General features: G+C 41.3%; 1 protein-coding gene across 1 annotated transcript in view; it reads right to left on the reverse strand.

The window, feature by feature from the left end:
• The window catches only part of fbxl22 (F-box and leucine-rich repeat protein 22), a 29,389-nt gene extending 18,459 nt beyond the window's left edge, over nucleotides 1-10,930 (reverse strand). The window contains exon 1 of the mRNA XM_047034621.1: nucleotides 10,489-10,930. Coding sequence (XP_046890577.1) covers nucleotides 10,489-10,823 — 335 coding nt within the window. The 5' untranslated portion in view covers nucleotides 10,824-10,930. The remainder of the gene's footprint in view (nucleotides 1-10,488) is intronic.
• Between the last annotated feature and the right edge of the window lie 3,492 nt (nucleotides 10,931-14,422).

A 14,422-nucleotide genomic window follows, 5' to 3' on the forward strand; every position in this document is an offset into this window, starting at 1 on the left:
CTCATTTCATTTTGTGGACAAAAAGCAGACGGAGGAAATCCGCATCCTACTTTGTGTTTGGGCTAAGAAAGACCTCCACAGATTTAATTGCAGTACTGCCAGTAAAGGTGGGATGCAAGGGTTAATATAGGAATTGTTGTTGGTTAGTAGTGCCCTGGTCCAGCAACACATGAGCACCCATGGGGTGCTGCAGCCGTTTGTATTTCACCTGACGATGAAACTAAAACCCAAGACCTATGATGTGGGACTTTGAGGCTCTGACTAGGCTTTGCCTGCACAACAAGGTTGTGTCCCACCTTCTTTATTAAATTGCGACCAACTTTATTGCTTTGGAGGTAGCTACAGTACTGATAAGACTCAGAGCTTTTCAGGTTATCCATCGATTCACCGTCCGTAGCAACAGAGTTAATAAAGTAGGTAAATATGCTAGTGTACTTTATTTGAGGCCACCTTTTCAGGTCGTCCTCCCATCCCTCGATAGTAGAAGGCAGAGGTATGATCAAATTGTCCCGTTTCAGGTGTAACAGGCTGTGTTCCCACATGTTTTATTTCGCATCAGAATGAGCTTTTCGCAATGACTATTTATGAGCGTTACCATGACAATCGCCGGCTCCGGAAGTCGCGCCCATAATCCAAGAAATGGATCATGGGAGCTAGGAATAAGGTGGATAACTTTCTACTAAATGTTCACTATTTTCAGCTTTTTTAGCATGGTCAGCTATCCCCATTCAGGTTTTCAGCATTCTCACTGCTGTTTCGCAGGAACAGCCTTTTCTAGTTATTTTTATTTTTGCCCCCCTAAGGCTCAGTCAATATTTGGACTACACTGACAACGGCTGTGTCAAAATGTTCGTTTTGGTCTCGATTGCGTTGCTTGTATTGGGATTTACGTTCCGTTGCACAGTTTAGGAGGTTACAGCGTTTTTGTGGCGACAAAGTGCCTTTAGTCGACGAAGGGTAATCTGTGCTAGCTACGTCACCACGTCAACACACGTTAGCAACGACGCATGGATACATCGTGATAAAGACGTTCTAGCACGCAAATTGGAGCTTGGAGTACGAGTGAAAAATACCACCCCCAAAAGATCCCAACCATTTGGCTTTGTTGAAAAAAGCGATTTCGAATGGAACTGCAATCTCGGATTTTTGATTTAGGTTGTTAAAGTCTTTGCAAATTGAGCGAGTGCGGGTCGCCCGTGAGACCGCTTAATCTTTTAGGCAGCCATGCTAGAAAGCGTCATAGTAGTATTTTCGTAGCAAATTTTGTAGTTCAATTTTACACAAAAAAACTGAAAGAGGGAAATGTTATGACGATATGACTATTGTGAAGACATCCAGGTGGTGAGATTTTAATGTAGGTTGCTGTAAAAACGCTGATTTGTTTGCTACGTGAAAGCCCCGTCAGCCTCCTCCAATGACGATTGCGGCAGCAACAACAGTGTTGTCAACGAGTGTTGACACTCGTCGACAACAGTGTTGTCGATCTGCGTCTGATGAGTCTTTTCTTAATTTCGTACCAGGGTCAATTCTTCATCCAAATGGAGAGCAGTGTTGATATATGGCTATTGTGAAGACAGCCAGCGGGTCAGCATATTTTTTGTATTTGTGTAAAACTTGGAATTTGAGTGAGACGGCGTTTTGGGTTGACGTTAGCCTCAGAGTCTCGGCTCGCCCACTTGCAGTGTGTAGTAGTAGGCTACAGTCATGGGCATCGCCGTTTTTTTGGGGGGGGATCACATTTGTGATCAAAATATTAGTGAATGACTGGTTTACTAGTCCAGCGGTCTTTCCATTGCTTCACAATCAAATCCGTTCCACTTTATCAGTAGGGAGAATACCTATAGCAATAGAATTCCACTCCACGTTTTCTAGAAAAACAGCATCACGCACGCAGATTCAACTCCCATACTCTTTGATCGACGCATCGCGCTTGTAGCTAGCACTTCAGACATGACTGTTCCACAGATGAGATGGACATAAGGATGGTTTTTTCGAGGAAGAGGAAAGTAAGTCAAAGTTGCCCAGTTTTCCCTTCAGTGGCCAAAGCACCCTTATGAGACATTCTCTGACTATATTAGCATTAGTTAAGTCACAAAGATCCTTCGTGCAAACATTATGATTGTTGCTAGCTAGATAAGAAAGCTTTTTACCTACATCTAGCACTTAATCTGGGTCTGAAATATGTTGTGCTTTTAGCTGTGTTCAGACCTAGGCGTCTGTTTCAGGCAAAAAGAGATGACAAGGATGTTTTTTCCAATTAACTACAAAATAAATTGCTGGTGTTTTTTTTTTATTGCCTAAACAACCGTGAGCTAATCTGGAGTTAACCTTAGCCAACATGGTAGTTTTTGTAACGACTGAAAAAAAGAAGAATAAAAAAACAAAAAAAACTTTATTTCAGAATTGTCTTCCAATTTAAATAAGGTTGCTCAACTTGTAATTTTGGCAATTCGCAGAATTGTATTGCTACATATTAGTCTGTAACATGAAGGCAAAACTGATTCAACCATTAAAACCATATATCCTCTGAAAGCTTATACCCTCAGGATGTTATCTAATGAGACAAGAGACACGTCCATCTCTCCATATTAGTATGCATAATAAATTCGGTATTGGTAAATGGAGTAAGCTATATGGCTGATACTTTTTTGGGCTGTGCTATTTAGGGAAACTGATTCAACCACCTAAACCATGTTTTTCTGAAAGCTTACATCCTAAGGATGTGATCTGTGGAAAAGACTACAGGTTTGAACACAAATGTTATAATTTCTGAACTGTCCAGTCATGCTTTAGGGAGATGCAATTTTTTTATGTAGCCTACATAATTATTAGGCTACTAAACCTATACCAATTGTGAATTGTATATGCCGATAACATGATTTACGTCTCAGAAATCTTCATATGAAAAATCTACATTAAGCTTATTATTATCAATATGAAAGAATGCTCCGTGCATCTCCATGTCTCCTGATATAGGTGGTAGAGATTGAAAGTGAGTCAGAGGCAGGGGCAGCATGCAGGGGCAGTGGAGACAGCTCTGTTGCTGAGGTGAGTGCTGAAAGGTGACAGGTAGTTGAAGATGTCCCATTGCTTAATGGAAAGTTTAGTTTTCAAAATATTTTTATGTCCAGCCCCTCAGTATATGTATAACAACTATGGTAAAAGATTCTAGGGGAGAAACCCCCAGACCCCCCCCGCATAATGTGTCCCCCCCACTCTCAAAATGCTGCTGACGCCCATGGCTGTTCTGTAATGCTGTAGAATGCTCCATTCAGTTGAATGGAGCTTCCCAAAGTTCTGCGGTGAACAATTTTCTGATTTGACCGTTGCTATGCTCATTTGACCGCTGTCAAGGGAAGTGGCCTTTTTGCCTCGGATTCACGTCTTTCGTAGCACTCCGCAAGTAGTCCGGTAACTTTTCAACCCCAGCGTACTCTGTTGCTTAGCGACGTCAGCTGATTTGAAGCCTAAAGAATGTTCAAAGTCTATGAAGTTCAACGTCTTTGGCGAACTATTTCTCTACTGATCAACAATACGAATGGTAACAAATACATTGTAAAAAGACACACTGTGTTAAGTTATTTTTGTTGGCAAGTAGCCGTGTAATAAGCGGGATAATGCATAGAACGCCGGTCATTATTGGGAAAATGAGCCCCTTCAGGGCTTCTGCTGTTTGTCCTGTCGGAGCTTATTTTCCCGATAATGACCGGCGTTCTATACATTATCCCTTACAAAAGAAACATTCTCATTTCTGGCGCTTTCAAACAATCAGTGAAGTGTGGATAGCAACGGCAGCTAGCTTGCCTCTAGCAAACTGCTTTTGAATTAGCCATGTCCCCCTAAATTAATATCGAACTTATTTACGTTTTGGGGGGCTTATGTTCAGTTAGCAGACGGTACTATTTGAACCGCAATTCCATCTGAAATACTGCGTGACAACGTTGTTACAGTAGCTTGTTTCAAAGGGTGTTCTTAATGAATTATGCAATATGAGTAGGCTAAATGCTTGAAAATATCACTAGAAGGGAAAACGGACCCACCTGCAACCGACGCAAGCAAGCACACCCTACAATTTCCCCAGAAATTGTACCCTCTCTAGTTGCTAATGTTAGCACAATCAAATATGTTAGGTGTAAGCTAAATTGAGATGCATTTTACAAGTAACTGATGCCAGCTAGCTGTTACTTTACTTTACATTCTATGATGCTTTTATAGTCGATTTATCAAATACTTTTTAAATGAGTATTAAAGGTGGAGAGCTCCTTGGCTGCATGCTTTCAGTTTTAAATGTTTATAATTTGGAAAACCAGGTTAAGAAACGTAAGGGTGGGAAGCATTAAGCATTAAGAGACAAAAAGACATCAACTTCATTAGACAAGGTTTTACCAATTGAAAAACGGCTGTTTATTTTACATGAAGCTCAAAAAACTATTTTGCACTCAAATAAACGCGTGTTGCGCACTCGCATTAAGTCGGGAACTCCGTAACTAGCATCACATCCACAGATGTAGCATCTCGGCGAATTAATCAAAAAGGTAGAGGAGGGCAGCTTTAAGGAGAACAAGTGATTCCCCACAGACCTGTTGGCTCAGAATTTTGATTTGGGCCGTGAACATTTTTGTAATAAGCATATGTGCCACGGAGACCGCATAGGCTTAGGCGGCAGCCATGTTTTGGTCGCGTCATGTTCATAAGTTCACCATTTCACAGTTCGGTCGACACCAAAAATTTAGACGAGGGCAGCCTTTAGGAGATGTGGGAATTGTGATTTTAGCCAGATGCTCCGATTATTTTTGTGATTTGTGGAAAACTTACAAGTGGAGTGAGACTGCGTCCCGGGGGTACATTGTTTTGACTTAGCCTCAGAGACAGACTCGGCTCGCTCACTCACTTGCAGTGTGTAAACAATATCGTAATTCACTAAATTCTACTCCTAAAACGTCAGGGAGGGCTGCTTTTTCTAGACAAGAGTCTGCTGCAGATAGCCAGTATATAGGATCTTTTAAAACAAACCTATTTCATTTGTCATTTTCCTGAGAAAGCGACCTACGTTAGCCAGGCTAGTTTCATTCGGTCAGCCTATTTAAAGGTCTCTGACAGTCAGAATCACTGTTTACAGGCAAAGGTCGAGCTGGTCTTTGGTCAGATGTGTATATTGACCAGTTTAGAGCTAAATACTTTTGCCAGAGCCTGGAATCGAGCCAAATGTTTTGAGTGACTTTGCATGGCCGGGTCTCCATCAGGTCAACACATTTGGATTCAAGTTCAAGTAATGCCACTGCATTTTACAGTCAAAACTGTAGTTTATGTCAAGTGTAGATGTAAAAAGCTTCATTTTTCACAACTGACATGGATCCTTTCTTCACTTTTACAGGTCTGGAGGGTCATGCAGAGGCCTGCTCAACAGAGGATGCTGAGAGAAAAACAGATCCCTTGCTGGACTTCCCCCCTCTAGCTGGACAGCTTCTCTTCAGCCCTGACCCCAGGACAGCTTCATCCAGCTGGCCTGCCCTGACTGCCTGCCTGCAGGCCCTGCTGGCCCCTGCCTGCCAGCCCTCCAGAGACAGACAGTCACCCCACAGACACAGTAGCTCTGCAGACTGCTTTTTTGAGGACAATTTACGAAAAAGGACAAACCAGCATTTTTTACTTTGATGTAAGTTAAGTTAAGTTAATGTTAAATCCATTCCATGTCCTAGTATGCCAAGCGGCTGACTTTTAGTGTCTTAAGTAATTAAACCAGTTCAAGTTATATATCTTTGACCTGAATCCAATGATTAGTCATCTGAATAAAAACCACTCAAGAGAAGTACTGCTTCTTGGATGATTGGTGCTCCACATCAGTTCATCTCACACATTTGCCTTGTTGTCATTTTACCATACTGTTCATATTGAACAGACATCAGTGTTTGGAAAGATGAATGTATATTTCCACTTTTGATTTGTATTTCCATCGTAAATTTGGTCTTTAATTTCATTTGGAAGTGGTATTAAAAGGTCATAAAAAGTCTTAAATTTAACTTGTTTACACCTGTAGACACCCTGTGAAGCCCCCACTCCAGAGACAGTTGATGACAGAGAGGGGCAGACATTAAGTTAAACATAGTTATGCCTTAAGAGTAGAGTAAAAAATAGAGACTAAATGTGTAAATGGATGTTGAAGCTTAGTTCTCTGAGTTGGTGCCTGTCAGTTTAGGCAAAGGTTGTCTTTTAAACCTCTGGTTAAAAAAATAATTCAGATTTGATTGGAACTCTCTTTTATACATTTATAGTTGGATTTGACATTTAACAGCCATTTAATTTATTAAGCAAGTTGTTTAACTCAAACAACCATAACACAGTACATATGGTATACAAAGCTGCAGTCAGATTTGGCGAAATTGTTAGCTTGGTTGTTATTTTGACATATACATGGGGTCTTGATGATGGTGCGCAAGCAGCTTCAAGGCAGAAAGACGCGTTCCATTTCACTTTTACTGTACCCTACACTTTTAATGTTTCCGCTATCCCCCCCTTTCTGAATAAAGTTCGACTGATCTGATTTGTTGATTTCTGTTGCTATGAAAACCAGTTTAGCCAAGCTTGCATTACCGTTCAATCGCTGACAAAACATTTGGAAAAATAGCTTGCTAATCGGGAAGAACTTGTCAAATGCAGGAGACCCCGATACCTTAGCGTCACTAGCATCTCGTCATATCACGCAGTCGGAGCACAGCTAGATAATCAGTGTTAGCGCTCTTGGGTACCCAGCATGCAGTGCGGCTGGTCAAAAAACGCAAAGACTTGTGGAGAATAGTTGGAGAAACAGCCATGCGAGAGATTTCAGAGGTTGTTTTCGTTCAGTTAGATGTTTGTAATGTTAATGTTTATCAGTTAATATGATTTTGTTGGTCAGAGTTGGCCATCTATCTCTCATGTGCCTCACTTGCACTCAGTGAGATGTGGGACGTGTCTGAACCTAGTTACCCACGGGCTGTAAATGATGGTGGATTGACTGCTTTCCTGGAAAAAGATCTTCTCAGGGCCAGTCACTATAAACGGTCATCAAGCCATCTTTGAGAAATACTGTAAGCGGTATTGCGGTTAATGTCTTCAATGTGGGAGGCATTTTTTTAACTTCATGCGGCCACCAAGCATTTCTGCCTTGGCATGACCTGCACTGGGAGAGAGGGAAACAGCATTCATTGAAGTTGTGTGTGGGCTGATGTGTCTTTTAAGTAGGGTGAAATGGAATAAGAAATGCAACACAAAATGGCTGAAAGAGGTGTATTTATTTAAATGTACACATTGCCTCAATATCTTGGTCACAATAAATCAAATATCATTTTGACCGATGGTTTTTCAAACCTTATTGACTCGAGATCACATCATTCTGAAGTAGTACCATGTGCAATTTCATGCAATTTGAAATTTAAATGTCAACAGTTCCATAAACTTTGTCCCAAAGCTGACCAAAGGTAATACTCTGCCATTTCTAATCAAAAAATCTCAACAGTTGATGTGTAGCAGAGAGGATAGAAAGACAGACTTGTAACATTATGCTCATGAGTTCAAATCCCCTTTCAGCCTATTGTTGTTGGCCAAACATGTAGTCGATTTGCTCTCTTGTTGTCCAAGTCTCGACCTTCTACATAGTACATTTTTATAATATTTTGCCATTTTGCGGAGGAACCCGCATCGCTGCTTGCAGCTATATTGAGTTATATGTTTGGTATTAAAAAGTTAAACTGGCAATATCCTTGAAAAATTTCCAAACTTTCTCCTTTGTAATTTCCTTGTAAGTACACAGAGCAGCGCACAGTAAACTAGTGTGTGAGATCCTGGGCCAGAACATCAGAGGGCTGGTTTGTATGTAAATGTTGGGACGTGACAAAGGTAATGCTACATTTGTGATGTCACAAATTCAGCTTTTTTGCCACCGATCGTTTTACAGCTGCAGTTTTAAGTTGTGAGATTTAGATAGGAAAGAAGTGTCAATGGACTTTGAGGTTCAATATATGTCCATTTTACCCACCGAACTGTCATTATTCAATTATGACAAGCTAAAAAATTGATTTTGCAATCAATGACTCCTTTAAAAAGCTCTTCATATTGATCAAACTGTAGGTTTTGTTTACATAGACATTCATTTAGCAAACTTTGGCAAACCAAGTCAAGAATCTCTCTTTTGGCCCAGAGGTAAACATAATTGACTTTTTAAAGCAGAGTGGTATAGACCTTTCACACAATAACCGGAGATACGTAATAGTTGTGGAAGCGGACTTCCTGTCAAGCGTCAACAGGAGAAAATGAATCAGAAGGTGCGTTCGACATGGACTGCGGCTGCATGAAACGACTGGCGAGAGTAGTAGTAAAAACGACTCCTTAAAGTCGGACATTCCTGCTTCTCGTGGTTTGCTGCGTTGACGTCAGTCATGGCCAATCAAGTGCTGTTTGCTCACTTTACTTACTTATAATTAAACTTAGTCTTTCCGTAAGTGAAGAGGCGTACTAAAACCCTTTCTTCAACAAATTCTTTATTCAATCAAACAGTTTGGTCCGGATTTGAGCATTGGCGAAATTTAAGGTGTCAGAATAATGACAAAACACACGTCAAAGTTGTTGTGTGTGAGTCTGGCCAATCATGAAATAGCTGTGTCGTCATTAGAACCCATGCAGTTGCTCTTGGGAAAATGCATTCAGCTACACAGTCGGCAGTTCTCGAATCAATCTCACGGTACTTTGATGGCTACGTCACAGTGACCCAGCCTCGGCGCCGTCTCAAATCGGACAAAAAGTCTAACCAGAATTCACTGTTTCAAGTCAGCCGCCTGCAGCGGTCCATGTCGAATGCATTTGCCAAATATTACATTTGCCGACGTTACAAGACTCTTGGAGGAAAACTCTGTCACCAAAAAGAAAACACACAATAAAGGGTACACATTTTTCCACAAGAAATTTGTCCATAAGTATCAAGGTAAGTGAGAGCGATCAGGCTAGCTGTTACTGAGCTTTAAACTAGAATGACAAATCATTAGCGTCATCCACTTAGACATAATTCTTTGTATATTATAGAGGATTGTCAAAGAAAATTCTTGCTGGACTGTGTAGATTTGAATATAGTCAAAGATGGCGGTTTCAATACAATTTATTTAGACTATACAATTACATATGATTAAACAAAGCTTTGCTGATCAGTCTCAATGAAGGAGGTGCCATCCACACAGATCATTCGTAAGAGTGATAGAGAACTATCACACATGCACTGCCTTATATAAACTTGAGATTCTATAAGGTCAATCAATCAATGTAGCAAACTCTGTGATTGGCTAACTCAACTTAGTGACAGTTTGAAACAATACCAAGTGTCCCAAAGTTCTTTGATGTGGCATCTCTCTCCAGGGCAGTAGATAATAAAGCCACAGGAGTTGACCAGTCAAATGGTCAACTGTCCTTTGTGTGACCATCTTCAAACAATACTTTTAATTAACACAAACAATGAAACAGGACACAGTCCTTCTAGCCAAAGTTCAGAGCAACTGTCTCATTGACCCCTTACAGTGACCAGAGGACAGAAGGCCATATAAAATGCTTCACCCATCCCCCAGGGCAAGCTGCCCACAGAGCCATCAGCACCTCACATTCCTTTGAACTCAACTTAATTATCTTCCCTTCCTGTCTTTTACTAATGAACATAAAAGATTATAGATTTCATACACATACATCTATGCATATGACCAACATTTCCACAACAGGATATAGACTACCTTACTAAAGCATTATAGTCTACTGAGAGGAAGAAGATTACCATGACGATTGCATATTTCCGGTCAAAAATACGGAAGTTGTGTGAAAGGTCTATTAAGAGGGAGCAGGAAGTTTCTGTGTGCTGTAGTTTGAGTGACAGACAACCCCGAGTCACGAGCTGAGCTGAAGTCAAAAGCTGCATCCAGCACATGACTGAAATGACCTTGTCTTACTACAAATACTACACTGTTCAATTACTTTGCATCATTGGATACTAGTTAGTATGTTCTCATGTAAGCTTGCTATTAAGAGTAGATTGTGTCTATGTGTCAGACTGTTGTAATGTCATCCCTGCCTGATTGCCACTATCTATTTTTACATTCTTATGCCCTGTAAAAGATGGTCCTCCGGCCTTCAGAGCGGAGAGAGACATGATTGAGACCTACGCCTGGTGTTGTGTTGTCATTTATTGTCGAAGGTCTGGTTCTCTCTCCCAATCTGCAGATCGATAATACTTATTAAATCCAGAACTCAACTGAACTTAGTCACTCTGTTTATGAAGAGATGGAAAAAATACTTTCTTCATCAGTATCCACCTAAAATATTCCAGAATGTGTTCACATCTTGCACAATGCTCAATACTCTATATATGTCAGAGAACATTATCATAAACAAAGGTAACATTGGATATCATGTGAAGTTAAAATTATCTTAGTTAACAGTTAAACACTCCAAACAGTCCAAAAGTATTTAAACACTCACGTCAGGCAGACTTGGTCCAACAATGCGCTAACCAGACTTTCATGTTTGCTACAGATGTCCTTCTGAAATGTGCTCTTCATCCAGTCCTCAATGTTGCACACTTTGACCCTGCTGGAGTGCCAACACACAGACAGGTAGTGCAGCGAGGGCCCCAGCACAAAATTGTCCCTCCTAAGCTGGCATGGGGAGCTAAAGTGGAGCACAGACCACAGGTGAGAATCTAGGAACACCTCTCGGAGCCGGCGGCACGTGAGGGATACTCTCTTGCGACTGTCCTTGTCCAAGAAGGTAAAGAGGTAGAGTAGGCACTCATGGTTAATCTGAATGAGGTGCATGGTGAGCTAATGGAGTGAAAGAGCCCTCCTCCCCACGACAGTGAACACAATGAGACAGCAGTCTGCATTGTGTGATACATGATGCCTCCCTAGAAGCAGTCTGGAGTCCCTGCACATATAAGGCCATAGAATGAAGGTTATTTTCGGAAGATAACTGACAGCACTGTCTATTGTGTGAGACACACACTCTCCATCTGTCTCCACTCCAAAAGGAGGTTCCTTGCTGGACTGGGACAGATGTTTACACTTGTGTGTAAATTCTTAAACACACTCATACATGGGCTTAACATTCATTTATACAACACATGAGAACTTACTGAAGTTTTTAGCTGGGGAAATATTTATCTCACATTATATTTATATTCAAGCCAGCTTTGTGTTTTTCAAAATATACAAAACCGTCCCCTACAGCAGGACACACGGGACACCTACAGCCTAGGACACTAGGTGTCCATTTAATCACAATGGGAGAATTACAGCCAAAAGTATACCTCCTCCCTTCATAATGCTGAATACACCAATGCATTCAAATAAGAAGCCGTTGGCAAAGTCACTACAGGGAGTGAGATCACAGTCTGTACCCATTCACTCACTGTGAGTCATGACACGTTATATGATAGAATGCAGAAGCACACGGCAACGTGAGATTATCAGCAGCTGTGACCCAAACAACCAAAAAAAAAGAGCACTTGTGTCCTAATGAGGACAGAGAAGCGAGCCCAAAGACAGCTGCCACCTGTGAGTGGGCTATGCAGAGCAGCTGTTCCTCCTTAACATACTGGAGGGCTTGTTACTGCCTGAGCAAGGAGGCTGACTTGGCTGGCCTGTGTCCTGAGGGTAGCCCGTTTGCTCTGCCCCTGAAAGGTTGAGTTTGTGTGTGCTTCATAACATGGGCGTCAGCAGCATTTTGAGAGTGGGGGGGACACATTTTCCCAGGGGGTCTGGGGGACAAATTTCAAAGATGTAGATGCAATTTCCCGCATTCTTGTGCATTTACCACAACTATTTACCACAGTTATTATACATATACTGAGGGGCTGGACAAATATTTTGAAAACTAAACTTCCCAATAAGCAATGGGACATCTTCAACTACCTGTCACCTTTCAGCACTCACCTCAGCAACAGAGCTGTGTCCACTGCCCCTGCATGCTGCCCCTGCCTCTGACTCACTCTCAATCTTAACCACCTAGGCTATATCATGAGACATGGAGATGCATTGAGCAATCTTTCATATTTATAATTGAAATAAGCTTAATGTAGATGTTCATATGAAGATTTCTGAGATCATGTTATCGGCATATCAAGTTCACAATTGGTATAGGTTTAGTGGCCTAATAATTATGTAGGCTACAAAAAAAAATGCATCTCCCTAAAGCAGGGCTCCAGACTAACTTTTTTTACTAGGAGCACAGTAGCCCCTGACTGAAAATGTTAGCGCTCAAGCACAATATTTTAAATATATTGTTTATTATCATTTGATGCTGGTAGTTCATGAAGGGACATCCTTAGTTTTTTTTCATATTTTGCATAATGATACATAATTGTATTAGTTGTAATCCAGTGAAATTAGGGATTTATATTAGCAAGGGGGTTTACGTTTAGCACTTTTGCAAGGCACTGTATTCATGACACATTCTAATTGGGGGCTGAGCACCCCTAAAGGTCTGATCCTAGAATCGCCCACGTGACCTGCATAGGCTCTGTAGATTTAGATCAAAGAACCGAATCAGTAAAATGATCCGAACTTCCCATCACTAGTTTGAGGGCGTTTTGTCTGAGAATGATGGCGTTTGGTTTGAGGGCGTTTTGTTTGAGAATGATGGTGTTTAGTTTGAGGGCATTTTGTCTGAGAATGATGGCGTTTGGTTTGAGAGCGTTTTGTCTGAGAATGACGGCGTTTGGTTTGAGAGCGTTTTGTTTGAGAATGACGGCGTTTGGTTTGAGAGCGTTTTGTTTGAGAATGACGGCGTTTGGTTTGAGAGCGTTTTGTTTGAGAATGACGGCGTTTGGTTTGAGAGCGTTTTGTTTTAGAATGATAGCGTTTGGTTTGAGAGCGTTTTGTCTGAGAATGATGGCGTTTGGTTCGAGAGGGTTTTGTCTGAGAATGAGGAAGTTTGGTTTGAGAGCGTTTTGTCTGAGAATGACCGAGGTTTTCCTGAGACTGAAGCCGTTTCGCCTGAGTCTGACGACTTTTGGTCTGAGACTTGACGCCTTTTCATTTGAGTCTGACAATTGAGTCTGAGATCTGAGGATGTCCTAAAATGAACACCGTACAGGAGTCTAAAATAACTTGCCAGATAGCCCAATTCAGAGAACAGGAATGTAGCCCAAAACGCTCTCAAATGTTTGGTAAATTTGACTAGCCTGTCACTGCATGACTGCTATCCCAGATTGCTGTAAAGCCAGGCTACATGCTAGTCTGTATAGGTTGCTGTTGGCTAGCTTATTAAAAGTCACATACAAGCTGTATAGTATTGCAATCGAAATTCACACTAATTCTACAATTCTCTTAAAATTCTAGTGTAATTCACCTAGTCCTTATCTCAGGGATTATGTTAGCCAAATACTGGATATTTACCATCCATAAATAGGCTACTTGCCAAATGTCTGTCTGATGTTGCGCTACTAACTCACTCATTGACCTATAAGCTATAGGGAAAACATGACATGGATTTCAGGAGAAATTGGTTTTGTTAATGTATAGTGTAAGGCAAGTCGAACTCAAAAACTGGGCGCAAAATGCGACCATTTGGTCGCAGTCCGGAGCCATGCCCTAAAGCATGACTGGACAGTTTATAAATGGTCAAATGTGTGTTCACATTTGTGTAGTCTTTTCCACAGATCACATCCTTAGGATGTTAGCTTTCAGAAAATACATGATTTAGGTGGTTGAATCAGTTTCCCAAACGGTGCGTTCACACTGCAGACTTTTTTACCGCTCAGCACCGCCGGCCTTCCCACAGTGCACCACGCTCGGGGGCGTGTCAGACAGATTTATTCAGAGCTGTAGTTCTCTTAAATCACTGTTGTTATTCGTACAATGTCATGGCAAATGTGCGGACAAAATACAACCTTTACACACATTAAGCAAAAATCCGACACGCATTCTAGATCTGACATGATCTTATCTACAGCACACAATAGGTTATCTTTTTCCACCCTTTTTTAGGCCGACTGAAAGATTAAATGCCACCCGCACTCTATGGAACGGGTCGTGTTCTGGCTGGAAAAAAAGATGCATCAGACATAAACGTTGACATGTGTAACCTTTTATTATATTACTCGAAATCTCTGCAAATCAATCGCTAGATTGAGTTGCCACTACACATTCACTGTATGGATAGCGAGTGGCTGCCAGCCAGCATTTCAGCGTTGAATGTCAATCGTGTGCCGGGTGAGCTAGCTAGACTATGCAGCTAGCACAGAAGAAAGTTACGTAATGTGAAGAAACTGAATTAAAGTACAAAATACAACACACCAGGGACGCCGACAACCTCAGCAACCCTGCGCCAGGCATCATTTTTTTGGTTTATGTCTCTGTAATCGAACATAGACGTATCATACAATACTGGGTATGAAGACACACATACGATGAGT

Source organism: Hypomesus transpacificus, chromosome 14, assembly GCF_021917145.1.
Source record: "Hypomesus transpacificus isolate Combined female chromosome 14, fHypTra1, whole genome shotgun sequence".
NCBI lineage: Eukaryota > Metazoa > Chordata > Actinopteri > Osmeriformes > Osmeridae > Hypomesus > Hypomesus transpacificus.